At 48.9% G+C, this 17,066-nt stretch overlaps 4 protein-coding genes across 4 annotated transcripts; 3 read left to right on the forward strand and 1 right to left on the reverse strand.

Moving 5' to 3' along the window:
• Positions 1–271: 271 nt before the first annotated feature.
• Positions 272–2,149, reverse strand: N7508_004271 (uncharacterized protein; the record flags this gene model as incomplete). Its single annotated transcript, XM_058462337.1, has 1 exon — positions 272–2,149. One exon carries the CDS (start codon positions 2,147–2,149, stop codon positions 272–274), a length of 1,878 nt encoding a protein of 625 aa, XP_058320962.1.
• Positions 2,150–3,388: 1,239 nt separating this feature from the next.
• N7508_004272 (TMCO4 family protein) lies at positions 3,389–6,797 on the forward strand (the record flags this gene model as incomplete). The annotated part of the gene is made up of 2 exons (XM_058462338.1): positions 3,389–5,452; positions 5,508–6,797. The coding sequence occupies 2 exons, from the start codon at positions 3,389–3,391 to the stop codon at positions 6,795–6,797; spliced, it is 3,354 nt and encodes a 1,117-aa protein (XP_058320963.1).
• An 846-nt stretch (positions 6,798–7,643) lies between these two features.
• Positions 7,644–9,193, forward strand: N7508_004273 (RTC4 family protein; the record flags this gene model as incomplete). Its single annotated transcript, XM_058462339.1, has 2 exons — positions 7,644–8,872; positions 8,935–9,193. The coding sequence occupies 2 exons, from the start codon at positions 7,644–7,646 to the stop codon at positions 9,191–9,193; spliced, it is 1,488 nt and encodes a 495-aa protein (XP_058320964.1).
• A 2,171-nt stretch (positions 9,194–11,364) lies between these two features.
• On the forward strand, positions 11,365–16,632 carry N7508_004274 (uncharacterized protein; the record flags this gene model as incomplete). Its single annotated transcript, XM_058462340.1, has 15 exons — positions 11,365–11,568; positions 11,626–12,375; positions 12,432–12,714; positions 12,766–12,999; positions 13,080–13,310; positions 13,407–13,945; positions 14,010–14,172; positions 14,222–14,557; positions 14,619–14,736; positions 14,800–14,871; positions 14,918–15,033; positions 15,089–15,230; positions 15,312–15,881; positions 15,951–16,343; positions 16,416–16,632. The coding sequence occupies 15 exons, from the start codon at positions 11,365–11,367 to the stop codon at positions 16,630–16,632; spliced, it is 4,368 nt and encodes a 1,455-aa protein (XP_058320965.1).
• Between the last annotated feature and the right edge of the window lie 434 nt (positions 16,633–17,066).

Here is a 17,066-nt window from a genome sequence, read left to right on the forward strand (position 1 = left end):
AGGGTCCTCGGGAAATCTCCGCGATGGAATCTTAGGGCAACTTTCTTATTTGTGGAGATCCTACAAGTTCTGCTCTAGAACTGAAACTGAAACAAATGCGGTGCATATAGGGTTTATGAACTGATTAACGTTATGAACATAGTGGTAGATAGACATGGGTATCAAAACGGGCCACCAAACCGAACGGGGTTCACGCAACGCCGAGACCATAGAATAAAATGTAGATAAGGAAAATTAACAAGCAAAATAATAATATGTTGCACAAAGGAGTTCAGCTTAGGCTGAATGCCTCCAACGCATCTAAGAATCCAGCGATAGCACCAATACCGGCTAAACCCCTGGTAGCTTTCTTTGTCAAGTCTTTCCGGCGCTCCTTGGCCTCCTCCCGTGGCTCTCTGGAGTCGTGGGAATCATGGGAATCACGGGAGCTACGCGAAGAGTAGTGGCGCGAGCGGGTTGGAGATCGGTGTCGGGAGTGAGGTGATGGGGGTTGGAACCCCATTTCGGGCGTCGATGTTGAGAGTGTGTAGAGTGATGGATGGGGCCGACGTAGTTGGTATGGGGCGTGGGGCTGGCCCCACGTGGGTCCGAAATAGACTTGATTTGGAGAGTGGCCTCGAGAGGATGGGTAGGGTGAGGGACCGGCCTGTTTGTTTACTGGGATTGATCGAGGGGTTGAGGCGTAGGGTTGGGTATTGTAAGGATTATAAGGTTGCTGTGGTGCGCCCTGGGAATATGCTTGAGCTGATTTTGTCTGTGCGTGAGATGACGGTGGTCCTGAGAAATGCGGTGGTGCACGGGGAAGGGGATGAGCAGGAGGTGGGTAGCTGCCGGTTGGGTATGGTCGGCTCTCATGATTAGTCAAATTAGGGGGATATTGAGAGGAGAGGCTGCTGGTGTGGATACGGCTGGGAATCTGTTTGCTGTGAGAGGGACGGAGAGTTGATCTTTGCTCGCCCTCATCGCTCGAGTCAATACGGATCCTCGAATCATTTGGACTTTCTCCTCGCTTGATGACGTCTTCCGGCTCAGGCTCGGTTTCTACCCGAGCCTGGAAGTTTGAGTACTTTCGGCGACGTTCAGCGGCTTGCTGTCGTGCCTCTTGGGAATGAGGAACCCTCCAGTCAGGTGTGGATCCCTCGATGTAGTAGCCTCGTACATCGAGGCCCTCAAAGTCTGATCCAGTGTCATCATCGTCAGTGTCTGAGGACACATAGACACGAGGTTGGGTTGGCTTTTCAGGTGCATCAATCAACTTTCCAGCTTCTTGTAGCTTCGATAGGTCGACCAGAGGCACCCAGATTGATAGTAGACGGTTCATGGCACTCTCAGACAGTTGCACCATATCCTTTGGCGATCTTTCCATGTCGCTCAAACCGACTTCACTCTCCCCAAAAGTCACAATAGGCAGTCGGATGGGATCAGCGGCACGAGTAGCAGTAACCAGTGGCTTCAACGCGGAAGCCGAGCTCGACAAATAATTAGACCGGATCCTTTGGTTTGTCTGGCTGTTTGCTGCATCCCTCGCCTCCTGTTCCACGAGATCCCACAGGCGATCAAGACGTTTCAGTGACCAGTAACGTACGATGATCATGTTCTGCGAGTCTGCTTTCTCTTGGGCAATGGTGTCATCAGCAACCGATGCCAACGACTCGGTATCGATTCCATCATCAACGTTGGATTTGATGATATTCCCAAGTTGTAGAATCTGCAGCAAGACTATCAGGCTGAGCTTAAGAGAGTCGAGTTGTGCTAGCAAGTACGTGACATGCTGTTTCTGAAAGCACCACTTGAGTCTTTCTTGGAGAGGAATACTCCTCAGGTCATCATCTCTATCGGTAGACTTCAGCATGTCTAGCATGTGTTCAATCTCGATGAAAATCATCTGGCCTTGGCCAGCGATCTCCCATGCCTTTTCTGTTGCCTCTGGTGTCCGATGGAACCCCGTCACTTCCAACGTCTTGCCGGCATCTTTGAGACTTAGAGCGAATAGTGAGATACCCTTGGCGATGCTGTGTATCTCCAGCTTAGACTGTGCAAGTTGACAGGCTGCGGCATTCAGAAGGAGTGAGAGCCGCAGCCCCGCACCGGCGATCTTAACAATGGAAGTATGGGAACCTTGAAAGAGAGGGCTTGTCAGCGAGGTCATCTTCTTGTCTGATAGATATCCTACTTTGTGTCATGATCAGGATGCGTTGAAAGCTGCGCAGGGTGTTAGCTAAGACGAAGCATGCGGAGAAAAAGAAGAAAGTAAGTTGCCTAAGTATCCAAGCCGATATGTATGGGGTAGAAATGCCAAGAAGCTCGGGGAGCCTCAAACTGTACAAGTGACTCAACGCCCCGTCAAGTCTGCATTCTCCGTTCATGACGCCATGAGGACCATTCTCGCGCTTTGTTTGGCCGGGGAAGCAGACAGGCCGATCCTAGCTGCAAGTCATACATGTCTCCTTTGAAGAGCCGGGCAAAAGCACCCGCACTGCCTCAGTCGAACACGATCGACATGACGTCCCCCGTGCTCGGATCTTTTCTTTGTTTCGTCCAAGTACTTATCAGAGGCGCCTCTCCCGTACTCTGGTGTTTGCTATCGCGACTTGGGCTTGTGAGATTCTGCTGTTTACCCGGGTATGATTGATATCGCATTGGCAAGGCTGAGGCGTGACCCTCGTATTCGTCGGAGATTCTGCAGATAGGAAAGCTCCGAGGCGGACTCGGGGGGTATTCACATTCTATGGGCTCCGATATTTCCGATTAAAAGTCTTTGTTTTGTAACAAGATATGACATGACGAGATTGACGGTTACTGCGCGCGTACCGCGAATTTAGCCACGCCAACTCAGTAGACAGCACACATAGACAATTTCAAAGTTGCATATTTCAAATTAACTTATATGGAGGAGTGGCAAAGCAAAGTACACAAAGTGCAGTAGAGGCAAAGCTGTTTTCATGTTGTTGACAAAAACATTCTGGGGAAGCTGGAGAGATGTCCGCTTTCGGCGCGATGCAAACCAACGAAACTCATATGGAGTATCCAGGCATCCTCCAATACTCAAACAGTCAATGAAGATTCGATATCAAGCAATATCCAAGCGTTGAGAATAACACTGGGGTTAATTGATATCCCGCATTCTCCGCCCAGCACTCCTTTTCGCCGCGTGGCCACCGATCGTCACTTGCGGAGATCCCACTCCAATGACCATCAATTGGCCCCCCGGGCATGGTATATTGCACTGAGATTGACAGCTTGAACTACATCGAAATACGACTCCTTGCCACCCACCGGATGGGTGAACTTTTGAAGCTATCGCGAATGAACGTGCGAAGCAAGGTACCACTGGGATCCCACACACCACCCCTCTTGGAGACTCTGAGGGCCTCCTGTCCATGAAATCATGACCGCAGCCCCGGGTGTCACTGTTGACACCTCCAAAAAACCCACCTCCCCGTCGAACGCGACCGATTTGCCCCAGCTTCCTCAAGGCAGCTCCCCCACAAACCAGAATGGAGGAGACACAGAACGGGCCCCTCCACCAGTGACGGCCGAGTCGGCCACAACGACCACGAAGCATGAATCTACAGAAGCAGACGAGGTCGACGATTTTGGCCTTCCTATCCGCGCACGCCAGAAGCCCGATCCCCCCACCAGCGTAACCCCCGCGACCGAAAATGGCGACCACAAACCGGAGGTGGCAGCTGCAGGCTCGACAAGCTATAGTGACGCTTTGAAGAAGCCAGTGGAACCAGAGCCAAAGGACAAGCCAGAACCGGAGGCGGTCCCTGAGCTGGCCAACGGGAACAAGGCAGAACAACCGGACAAGGATCTGGAGGCACAAGACGGTGCTTCTGAAACTGCAGAGAAGTCACACCATGCAGACGCTCCTATTAGATGCCGCACGTCGACCTCAAAGCCTAAGCCTATCGAAATGTCGGAATGGTCCCACCAGCGACTAAACCAGCCACAACAATCACGTCACGAGAGCGACGATTCAGAGGAGGAACCCGATGAATGGCAATCGATGCCCGCGCTTGGAGAATTCGACTACTACGATGACTACGGGAGATTGGTCGCCAAAGGTGCCAAGGAAGAAGACGATGAGGCCGTATATCAAGGACTTGGAGGAGCTGGGAAAGGCTATACCCGGGTGCAGCTTGATGAAGATGCCCAGTCTGCCACAAGTCTAGATGAGGATACAAGCTATCTTTTCCGAGAGACAGGAGGAAACTCTGCTGGTCTGGTTGGCGAGGAGCTGCGAGACTCAATCAGCCAGCTCCAGGCTACGAAAGACCTGCTCAATGAGACTCAAAAAATCGCATATGTGGGAGTTGTCAGGTTATCCATTCATGCCATGAATCGTGACTTGTCCTCTATTTCGACGACGAAATCGACACGCAAAGTAATGCAGAAAGCCTCAGATGCCATGAGGAAATGGGGCCAGGCGATCATGGCTCGAGTTTATGCTCATATGGATATCAATTCAGCTGAGCAGATTATGATCGAGCAACTTGCGGAGCATGGCGTGCAACCAGAGGACCTGGTACCACCACTCATGCAGAATGCGCGAGTCAAAAACCCCATGGCCGAGAGTGGTCCAAAAACTTCTATGTCTACGGCGGAGTCTTCCGGTCTAAAACGAGACCGTCAGTCAAGGCTATCTGCAGAGTCAGACCACTCTTCCGAATCGGATCCTCCGCCGCCTTATGAAGCCGAGGCGACAGAGGAACCCCCAGAGGTCACGACTCCTTCTCAGATGCCTACTACTGATCGAATCGATATTGACCTCCGATGGACCGTGCTATGTGACCTGTTCCTCGTACTTATCGCAGATTCGGCATATGATGCTCGGTCACGGACGCTTTTGGAAAGAGTCGGTACAGCTTTGGATGTAACATGGCTGCAAATTTCGCGGTTCGAGAAGCGTGTGACGGATTCACTCGAGATGCAAGAGCAAGCAGACAAAGAGAACTGGGACGAGTCAGACCATATGGAAAAGCGCCGCAAGATGGCCTTGAAACAGAAGTATATGATTATGGGCCTGGCGACAGTGGGTGGCGGTCTGGTCATTGGTCTTTCCGCCGGACTTTTAGCTCCTGTCATTGGAGCTGGTCTTGCAGCTGGTCTTACGACTGTGGGTATCTCTGGAACAAGCGCGTTCCTGGGAGGAGCTGGCGGTACCGCCCTGATCGCCTCCAGTGCTACACTAGGCGGAAGTACTATTGGTATGAGGGCTTCCCATCGCCGGACTGGTGCTGTTCAAACGTTCGAGTATCGTCCTCTTCATAATAATAAAAAGGTCAATCTGATTGTGACGGTGTCCGGATGGATGACTGGCAAGGTCGATGACGTTCGTCTACCTTTCAGTACTGTCGACCCGATCATGGGTGATATTTATTCCGTACTGTGGGAGCCTGAGATGCTTCGAAGTATGGGAGACACCATCAACATTCTGGCAACGGAGGTAAGTTCCCAAAAATTATTCTCACCATTCACGCCTCAAGCTAACAAGAATCTAGGCATTAACCCAAGGCCTGCAACAAGTGCTGGGCAGCACCGTTTTGATGGCTTTGATGGCATCATTGCAACTTCCACTCGTACTCACCAAACTCGCATATTTGATTGATAACCCTTGGATTGTGTCATTGGCCCGCGCCAACTCCGCCGGTCTCGTCATGGCCGATTCCTTGCAAGATCGAAATCTTGGTAACCGGCCTATTACCCTTCTTGGTTTCTCACTCGGCGCGCGCGTCATCTTTTCCTGTCTCAAAGAGCTGGCCGATAAGGGCGCCCATGGACTCATTCAGAACGTATATCTTTTCGGATCGCCCGTTGTTGCAAACAAAGATGAATACCTGAAGGCCCGGAGTGTAGTGTCTGGCCGATTCGTGAACGGCTACGCCACGAATGATTGGATTTTGGGTTACCTCTTCCGAGCTACAAGTGGTGGTATCATGCGTGTGGCCGGTCTTGCGGCTGTGGAAGGTATCCCAGGTATTGAAAACTTTGATATCACCCCCCTCGTCAACGGCCATATGGACTACCGTACCGCCATGCCTCGTATTCTGCGAGAAGTCGGATGGGAAGTTCTCGAGGACGAATTCGCAGAAATTGAAGACCCAGACCCAGATAACCACGCCGAACGGCAGCGAGAACTTATTCGTGAGATCGACGAAGCTCGCCGAGAAGCCGAAGCAAAGCCAGAGAAGAAGCGCTTCGGTCTCTTCAAGCGTGGCAAAATGGCTGAAAAGAAGAAATGGGAGACCTATGACATTGACCGAAACAATGCCCCGCGCGATTCAAGCGATACCGACAGCCCTGGCACAGTGCTCTTCGATATCGAAGCCATTCGGACCGAGCTGGCCTCGGAGGCCATCGAAGTTAAACAGTTAGAGTCGACCATGCCTCCGATGAAACTAGACCTAAGCCCCCAGCCCGAACCCGCTCAAGCTTCTCCTCCTGCGAAGACATCAAAGACGCCAGATACATTAAAGACACCCGACCTTCCACCCGCCCGAACTCATTCAGAGCCCCCACATGCATCGGGACAGTATTCTCCTCACGGACCCAATGAGCATTCCACCCTACCAAAGGGCGAGCTTGAAATGACCTTTGATACCTCCTTCCATGAATCCCCAAGATCTACCCATGACCCTCTTGCTCGACCAGAGCTACGGTCCGCGTCTACGCTGCCTACAGTGCATACTATCGGTACAACGGCGGTTGGCGCAATGGCTTTGGAGCCTAATGCTTGGGCAGATCATGATACCGGAAATGGGGATGGCGAGATCTCAATGACGTTCGAGTAATTACTACCCTGGTTTCTGTTTCTCTCACTTCGCTTTTCTTCTTTCTATTCCCTCTATATACTTTATCTCTCTTTTTTGTCGTTAAGACTGTACGAGGTGCATGACTTGCACGGGCGTATTTGATTTGGTTGTAATCTGATTGTTATATTTCTGTCTGTTTGTAAAGACTGCCCTAGCTTCTTCATCATGATATGATCATCAATGTCCAGAGCATCGGTGTTTACGGAAAATGTGAACTTTGTAAATCTACAAAATATTTTTGTTGTGGTACTTGAAAAGTTGGGAAATAAGCTTTTATACTATGACATCTTGATTTTTCATCGATAGGCAAGTAGAAACTATGTACTTCACTGAAGATCCGCGTTCTCACAACCTAGACTAAAAAACGTTGAGCTGTTGGCGCTCAAGTGTTTTCATACAGTTCTTTGTCCCTAGATTTTTGTATACATCTCCTGCCACACCTCATTCATGCATTTTGAGGGATGTAAATAGAATTAAATGATCACGTACAACTCTCAATTAAATATAATCACCGGAAACATACGAAAATAGGATATCAAGACCTTTGAGCATCAAGGGTATGAGGTACAGAAGTGGAGCTGGCACGTGCCACGCGTTTCGCGTTCCCCTCACGTTATCTGAGTACTTTGCAGCTTCAAGGAAATGTGCGATTACATGCATCAGCCTTCCGATCTTTGATAATTGTTCTGTGATTTCTGCTGCATGTGCAGAGCTTTAATTTTTCCCCCACGCGTCCCGCCGACTTGTTCAACGCGTGCCCGTTCAATCATCTAGCTCCACTCCAACAATTGCGCCAACATCTAACGCCCGTCAAAACAATTCAGTATGAGTAGTCGACCAAAGCGCGACGCTAGTTATGCTTCAAATCGCCTAACGAGAGGCAATGGCCCAGGAGGACACCTATTGTCGACATTCAATAAGCCAGAATCTCCCAACGACACCGAGTCTGATATCCAACCTAGTATCGAGAAACCCACGCAATCATACGAACCCGCGATAGATGACGCACCACTTAGCTCGGAAGATGAAGAGGCAGACAATGATAGCGATGCCTCTCAAGGTCGCAGGAACGACCGAACAAACACAACCATGGAGCAGAGGCTGGCGGATGACTATGTTATCTCGCAAGGCAGTCCGCAGAATTATAGTGGATCATACCACAAAAGCACGTTTGTGCGTACCAACGGTGGCATGAGTGATGAAGAGAACAATCCGCATTTTATGTCTTCGCAAAGCTCCAAGCGCAAGCGGGCCACGTACGCGAAACCCCAACCACTTTCAAGGCATTCAAGTGTAAGCAAGCCGCCAGCTGCGAGCGGTAAAACCTCGCCCGCAAAAAGCAAGACACTGAAGTCTAGCGCGAAGCAACCAGACAATGCGAACAAAGAACCGGAGGAACCTGAGGAACCTGAAGTGACGTTTAAAATGCCTAAGGATTTGCCTTCTTCGAGCCCTAGGAGATCTTTTGCTGGCAGAAGGAAGAACGGAGCTTCGGAAAACATACCTCCTCCTATCTTGCCCAATGAATCTTTCTCTGCGTCTTCATTTGGCACTTTATCTTCCAAAGAACAGCAGCTGTTACTGCAAGACAGCGACTCGTCCCTTAACAGCCCGCTCAGCTCACCATCAAGTTCTATGTGCGAGGAAATGTCTCAACTCGAGGACCGACAACCATCTTCAGCTCAAAAAGCCCTGTGTCCAATGTGTAAAGCAGAAGTCGACCGGGAGATGCTAAAGCTGTTCGAAGCACAGCCGAAACAACGTATTCGTGAACAACAACAATTCTGCGCATCTCACCAGGAGCGCAGTGCGATGAGAGAATGGGAAGCAAAGGGATATCCCGAAATCAATTGGGACACGTTCGACGAGCGACTTCAGGGCCACTTCCCTGAATTGGAAAAGCTACTTGTTCCCGATACTTCGTGTTATTATCGGAATATTCTTGATACTAGCATGAAGTCTGGACAGGCGAAGAACTTCCGTTTGACCTTGGATGGCGATGGACTTGAATCGATTACTTGTGGTTATTATGGGACAAAGGGTGCAGGTAAAATGTATGCGATTGACCGTGTCCCTGCTGTTGCCACAAATATGTTGATCGTTCCTATCTATTTAGGTTGCAAGCTGTGATTGACCGATTCTCTTTGCGACTCCGTCGTCTGGCAACGTCGGATCATATCGCCAAGACTGCCGGTGTGGCTGGCTACGCACAATCTGTTCTTGTGCCTGAATTGGCGGTAAGATTAGTGAAGGAGGATATGAATGTCAGCGATGAGGCTGCACGTCAGATCTTGAGGGAGAGTATTGAGATTGGTGAGAGACTCAACCCGGCGTTGAATGATGTGATACCGATTCCGGATGATGTTGATCTTTGAGGCGGATTACTTTTACATCTTATACCACAATGTTTTTGAAAGCATTTTCGTACGTTACTATTCCGTGTCAGGATAGTTTCACTTACTTGAGCGACTGTACATAGACTGCCCATTCTGATACCTCTGATGTTTGTTGCATTTAGTGGGATACCAATTTCTTTAAATTTATCTTGTCTTTCATCAGTCCATATTGGAATGAAGTACATTTCATTGTCTAATAAAATCTTTAAAATCTAAATGGAGGACAGAAAAAATTCTCATTTCCCAGGAAGCAAAGTGGCCTGCAAGATAGAACGAGTCTTTTCATAGAGAGTGAAGACAATACCACTCCCAAGAGTAAGCCTCCCAAGTCGCATACTACTACCACGCCAAAAGCCCTTGACCCTATGATCCAAGAAAATGCTTCTGAGAACCTCTATAGTCCCGACAGCCCCGGTGCCTGAGCACGTGCCTTGACAGAATCAAACGACTGCGTGGTATAAACAGTATGATACCAACCATGGACTAGACCCCATCAAAATCGTAGTCACGGAATTATGCACCACCCCATGAAGCTCACTCAGCTCCCTTATTTGGCTATCAATCTTCATTTTGACCGCAGATGTAGAAGCCTGCCTAGAGTCGTAGAAAGAAGCCCTTTATAAAGACCGGTCAAACCCTGAGCCCGGAAGATAGATCGAAGCGCAACTGAAATGCTTTGGAGTTGACCTTTGCCTCTTTTCGCGTCCTGAATCAACACAGAATTGATCCTTTCCAAAGGCCTCATGGCGAGGAGCACACTCTCAGCAGCGCCAACGCACATCCCGCTGAAAATGCCTTGGAAAAAGCCAGCTCGGCCTCTAGGACCGGCTGATCTTCCTGTATTTGCATCGTATGCAAAGAACCTCACTGCGTCTTTACCCATGTTTCCGATCGCCAAGGAGCTGTATCCTGTATATTGTGCCGCTGGTCAAGTCACCTTCTACTGTCCTCACTTCCCAATTCATATATACATAAGCAAGCGCTTTAAGCAGCCACTCGCAAGACGGGCTATTTGGTGACGGTTCGTAGATTCATTCATATGGCCGTCTTGCTCTTAATACTTCCTATGCTCTCGAGGCTTCTGCGATATCGAAATCCCGCCATCAAAGATTTAATACTCGCACGTGCATCAATTGAATTCGCCGCTATCGACGCATTTTGCACGGCGGCACCACAGATAGGAATGGGAATGACCGGACTTGCAGTGCATAGTTTCGGGTCAAATTTGGCACCGCTGTGCCGCTCACTTGCAACAAGCTATGTAGCACCACAGGATACAGACAAATTCAACATGGTCATTGGCATAGTTGAAACAGCAGGGTCGCTATTTGCAGGACCTATTTTTGCGTGGTTATTTGAAACGGGAATGAGAATTGGAGGTGTGGCACTTGGGTTGCTATATTTTGGTCTTGCAGCGTCGTCCGGCTTGTGCTTAATGCTTGTTGTTTGTTCGGACTCCTAAACCAGAGGAGGTGAGTGACAGCAATAGTAATTACAGATGATGTCCAATGCTTCAATGTGAATTTCTATAACTTGTCTCATATCAAAGTATGGACTTCCATTGAATGTAACAATAAGACTCTTCATTAGCCCAATCGACATCAGGAGCCTGAAGCCAGACAATATCGACTGGGTTAACTCCGAACTCCGAGGACCAATCAATTGAGATAGCAATTATTGGCTGTCAAGGCAGACGCCGACTTAGGGCGCCATCGGATCTCCGGCGGCGAAGCTTACTGCCAAGATTGCCTGATAGGCTTAGTTAAAGTCCAAAATGATCCATGGAGATTGATCTGGTCGTGATTGTTTGCAACAATAATACCCGAATTAGCAGTTTTACTATGCGGTGCGCCTGTTATTGGCCTCTGCGGCTCCAAACCGAGCGATTGATATGAGCAAGTCTGTGCTAGTTGCGCCAGACAAAGAAAGCATTTGATTTCAGTCAACCCAAACAACAGCCTCCTATCAGGCAGCACTTTTACTTGCTAGTGCGAGCGCCGAGCGCCGAGCTGACGTTTATAAAATTATACTGGAAGTCTCCACATGCCACCATTTCACATCTAAGACTAAGTTCCTTGTTCTCACAAGAGCCTCATCTTCTCACATCAAATTTTCAGTCTCCGTCTTCTTGGCTCAGTGCCATTCGCGCCATGGGCACATGCGACGATGGCCAGTTTGGGCCGATCGTCGATAGAGACTGTCGTGGTGGATTCGACTTCACTGTCCTCTTCGAGTCCGGTATGCTGAGCGTCCTTCCAGCCGCGCTGTTCCTTCTCTTGGCATCGCTACGTCTGGCCCACCTGTTTAGACAGCGGAGGAAGGTGCTTTCTTCCGCATTTCGAGTGGTGACCCTGGTAAGCGACTCCGACCACCCGAGAGTGATTTTGATAACTGAGATTGGTTTCTTTCAGAGTTTCTCGGCGACCTTTGCAGCTATTCAGATTGCTTTGATTGTGATCGTTGCAAAGTATCGCGGCGCAGGGCAGATACTGCTTGCAAGTGCCGTTCTCGACCTTTTAGCGGCATTGAGTATGACATTACTTCTTGATCTAGAGCATGTCCGATCAATCCGACCATCCTTCTTGCTATCTGGGTACCTGTTTATCACCGTGATTTTGGATCTCGCCCGTGTGCGTACAGCCTGGTTGACGCCGCACAATGGAAATTACTCGATTCTTCTGTCTACTTCTCTGGCTGTCAAGACAGTTCTACTGGCACTCGCGAGTGTCGAGAAGCAGAAGTGGCTTCTGTCGTCCGAGAAGTATCCCTCCAAGGAGAGTGTGAGCGGGCCCTTCTCACGAGGCTTGTTCACCTGGCTGAATGGGCTACTATGGAGAGGCCGTTCTGAATCACTGGCTGGGGATGATCTCCCGAATATCCACGAAAAGCTTTTGTCCTCGGAGCTATCTGCTCGGTTCGCAAACACATGGGCTCGGTCCGACCAAAGTGGGAAAAATGCGCTGCTTTGGGCGGTGATCAAGTGTCTGCGCTGGGAAATTGCGACTATCGCTTTTCCGCGTCTTTGCGTCGTAGGATTCAGTATTGCACAACCATTCCTTATTGGAAAAGTCGTCAGTGTTTTGCAGCGATCCGACTCTTTCTCAATTGACATCAGCTATGGTTTGATTGGAGCCACTGCAATTCTCTTTATCGGGACTGCGGTAAGTTGGTCACATCTCGCCATTCGGCGTGAAATTAATTTTATATTCCACGATAGGTTGCGCGAGCTTCCTATGAACACCTGGGATATCGTGCCACAACAATGCTCCGAGGAGGTTTGATGAGTATCGTCTTCCAGCATATGATGGACTTACCACTGGGCAGCACAGATGAATCCAGTGCAATGTCGCTTATGGGTTCCGACATAGAAATGCTCGCTGAGTATTTCTTTTCAGTGGTCTGTGAGACGTGGGCAAATGTGCTTCAGTTAGCATTGGCTACATGGTTGCTAGAGGCCCAGGTTGGCGCCGTATGTATTGCTCCTCTCTTGATAGTGATAAGTAAGTTCTATCCATGCCCCACATTCTATACGATCTAACACAGCCAGCTAGTATTTGTGGGTGCCTCCTTTGCTATGGGATCTGCTGTTTCCACCCGACAGAAAAACTGGCTCCAGGCCACGGAGAAGCGAATCAACTTCACATCCTCTATCCTAGGATCTATTCGCAACGTTAAATTCCTCGGTCTAGCCGAGATAATGGGCTCCAAAATCGAAGCATTGCGCACAGAGGAGCTCGAAATATCCAAGAAATTCCGCCGGATCCAATCAATTCGTGTTTGCATGGGTATGTGCTTGCCATTTTCTCTGTTCATGGGAAACTAATTCGCTATGGCGAGCCTTGATCGTACTGACACGTAATACTAGTCAACATCCCTATCATCATTGGGCAATTTGCGACACTAGCTGCCTATGCGATAGTAGCACTCGTGCGGGAATCCGGTCCCCTTGCCGTCAACCAGGCCATCACCTCGCTGTCGCTCATTACCTTGATGATAACACCTCTCAGCTATCTCTTGCTCGCGATTCCAGATACCTTTGCTTCAATAGGTTGCTTGCATAGGATACAAGAATTTCTTAAGAACCAGAATCGACTTGGTAAGAGCTCCAGTATCCATGTTTGAATCATTTGACTGTGCTCCCGGGATCCTCATTGTAAGTCTGAGAAAACTAAGAAGTATTAACTTTACACAGAGAAGAGAAAGCTTCCCGAACCCTTATCGACTTGCCCCACATCGTCTAGTAGTCTCTCTGGTATTGAGCTGCCCCAATTCTCACCACTACCACACAGTACAAGCGAAAACGGGGTGGTCCTATCCCTGAAAAATGTCAAGTTCGGTTGGAAGTCTCTTTCTACACCGAAGATCCCTGGCATCGATCTTACACTGGAAAGTTCTGCTTCTGGAAATCTTGTCATAATTGTCGGACCAGTCGGTTGTGGCAAGTCTACCTTTCTCAAGGGTCTGGCGGGAGAGACGCCAGTGTTGGAAGGGGACCTCTTCTTACAATACCCGAACTTGGCCTTCTGTGATGACACGCCTTGGCTGTCCAATTCTTCCATCTGGAGCAATATTGTTGGTGAAGACACATTCGTTGTTTTTGATCCCGCCTGGTACCAGACCGTTGTTAGTGCATGTGGACTGGACTTGGATATCCAGAAAATGCCGGCCGGCGGCGAAACCATTGTTGGGAGCAAAGGATCTAAACTCAGCGGAGGACAGAGACAGAGAATTGTGAGTTTACGCATCTAGATGTCGAGAAAGACTCGATCATATACTTATATCCTGGTTTGGACAGGCTATTGCACGAGCATTATATGCTCGCAGAAAGATCGCTTGTTTTGACGATGTTTTAAGTGGTCTGGACAATTCTACAGCCAGAACTGTGTTCCAAAATGTCTTTGGTTCGACCGGTCTGCTGCGTCGGCTGGGCTCTACCGTGTTTCTGGCTACTCACAGCAGTACGTGTAATTTATTCACAGAAAACCAACCTGGCTAACCATATACCAGCTCAGTACTTGCCCCAGGCTGATTTAATTATGGTTCTCGGCGACAATGGCCAAGTCATGAAGCAAGGAAGCTATGCCGAAATCCGAGAGGAAGTTGTCAGCTTTGTTCAGAGATATGAAGTTCCACCGACACAACCAGATGAAGTGGAAGAAAGCACCGACTCTAAAGCCTTGCTCACGGTCCCTCTGACTCCTACCTTGGGCATTTCCAAAGAGGGCGGTCGAAAGAAAACTGATCTTGCTGTGTATAAGTATTACTTTTCCGCTTTAGGCTGGGCACGAATGGCGGCGTTGCTTCTCTTCATCGTCACAGAGAGTGGTACAAATGCATTCCGCTGTAAGTTAATGAGATACCATTTGGAATCATGGACTATGGCATCCAGTTAACTCTTACCAAGATGTGTGGGTCGACCTCTGGTCTTCCAGCAGTGATAGTAATTCGCGCCTTGGCTACTGGCTTGGCATTTATGGAGCATTCTCTGTAATCCAGGCTCTTGCGCTCATGCTTGCCGTTTTGTATGTTCCATACCTTTGCCTGATACACTCGTTCCTTTATTGAACTTTCTAACCTGTTGATAGCTGGGTATGGGTCATAATTGTCCCATTGGCTTCCAAGAACCTACACTCAACCGTGCTACGCACTTCCATGGCGTGAGTAGCTCGCAAAATGGAAATATTAATTAGCTAATTACCATAGCGCACCCTTGTTCTTCCTGTCCAACCTTGAGACTGGAGCACTGGTGACGCGTTTCAGTCAGGATATGAGGCTAGTTGACATGATCCTTCCTCGAGCCTTCTTCTCTACAGTAATCAGTAAGCTGGGAGACACAACTTGGGGGTAATAAATTCTGATTTTACCACTCTCCAGTGTTTTTTGGTGCTATTGGCGAAGGTGCCATTGCCATTGCCTCGCTCCCATACCTAGCAGCGGCTTTGCCCCCTCTATTCGGAGTCTTGTATTTGATCCAGAGCTTTTATCTCCAGACGTCTCGTCAGCTACGACTACTAGAGTAAGTTGCCGTTCTATGGAAATGATGAGTCAACGGGCTCTATGAATTTGCCCTTGTCTCCCAACATTAATATGCTCTCAGGATCGAGCTCAAGAGCCCTCTTTATACCCACTTTATCGAGTCACTCGCAGGATTAACCACTATTCGCGCCTTTGCCTGGACTCATGCAACGTCGAACCGAATGCTCTCGATACTTGACACTGCACAAAGACCTTACTACCTTCTCCTATGCATTCAACGTTGGCTTGCTCTTGTTCTGAACCTGATTGTGGCCGGCATGGCAGTGCTGCTTGTCGGATTATCAGTCGCTCTTCGCTCTCGTTTAGACCCAGGCCTCTTAGGAGTTGCCCTTGTCGTGATGATGGATCTAGGACGCGGTTTGTCAGAGCTGATTCAGAACTGGACATTGCTTGAGACGTCACTGGGTGCTATTGCACGCATCAAGGCGTTTGCTGAGGAAACTCCCCATGAAGAGAATGACTTGGTTATTCAGACACATGATGAACTTTCGGAATGGCCGACCAGCGGTGAGATCGAATTCAAGGATGCTGGGATCGCTTGGAATATCGGTGATACGAAGCCCTTGCTCAATTGCATCAACCTTCGAATCGGAGCCGGACAGAAGTTTGGCTTATGTGGTAGATCTGGAAGGTAGGTGTCCTCCGGGTGAATCATGAGTTTCAATATTCAGGCACCAATCTAACAAATGACTACAAATAGTGGCAAAAGTACATTGGCACTATCCCTCCTACGTCTCAACGAGCTTGTATCCGGCAGAATCTTCATCGATGGACAAGATATCACCCTGATGCCCCGGCCCTCAATTCGGCGGCGTATCAGTTGTCTAAGCCAAGAGTCGTTTTACTTCCCAGGCACAATTAGGGATAATGCTGATCCAGAAGGCAAAGTTTCGAGCAGGGAGATTGTGGAAGCATTGAACTCTGTCGGAGTTTGGAGCGTCCTCACCGCGAGCCACAGTGGTTCCGAAGAAGAGGTGCTAGATTCAGCACTAGGCGATAACAGTCTATCCCAGGGCCAGAAACAGCTCTTCTGTCTAGCTAGAGCTCTGCTGAAGAGAAGTAAAATCTTGATATTGGATGAGCCAACGAGCAGGTATGTTCATGCTTTTCTTCGCCCAAGTTATACCGCGTCCCTTGCATCATGGCTAACAAGTGAATCAAATAGCTTGGACCACGAAACTGATGCGAAGGTGCAGCAGGTCATACGGGATTCCTTCAAGGGCTGTACCGTGATCATGGTGGCGCATAGAATCAACACATTGCTGGATTTCGATCAGGTTGCCGTTCTCGGCAGTGGTCAAATCATGGAGGTAGGACATCCTACTGATTTACTCAATGCACCGAATGGGGAGTTTTCGAAGCTGTTAAGCCTCGGGACTTGAAGTTCAGCCATTTATCACATACATCTGCAAACCTGTGTTACAGGGAGAATTTAGTTGAATCGATGTTATCTCATTGAGATTTATTCACGCAGTGACACAAACCAAGACTCCATGGCGTGAGAACATTTAAAACATAACCTCCACATTCAATTTGTCTTCAGGGGTTGATGTACATTTTGAGAATGAGGCCGGACTCATTATTTAAGAAGATTCCGTCAAAACCAGAATAGTCTTCTGCCCTGTGCAATCATTTTCTGGGGTTTTTTGATATATCAAAGGGAGAGGAAGTGGCAGCGAAAAGCCGGTATACAGTCTGTCGTCCCATGGGCAACCTTGCATGATAAAGAGTCAGACTGCATTGGCTTGGGGGAGGCCTCGACTGAAGTTTCAAGTGTGTACTCCAGGGGGTTATGAGGCCGTATAATGTAATTTAA

The sequence above is a fragment of the Penicillium antarcticum genome (genome assembly GCF_028974205.1).
Source record: "Penicillium antarcticum strain IBT 31339 chromosome Unknown utg000004l_segment0_segment0, whole genome shotgun sequence".
In the NCBI taxonomy this organism is placed as follows: domain Eukaryota; kingdom Fungi; phylum Ascomycota; class Eurotiomycetes; order Eurotiales; family Aspergillaceae; genus Penicillium; species Penicillium antarcticum.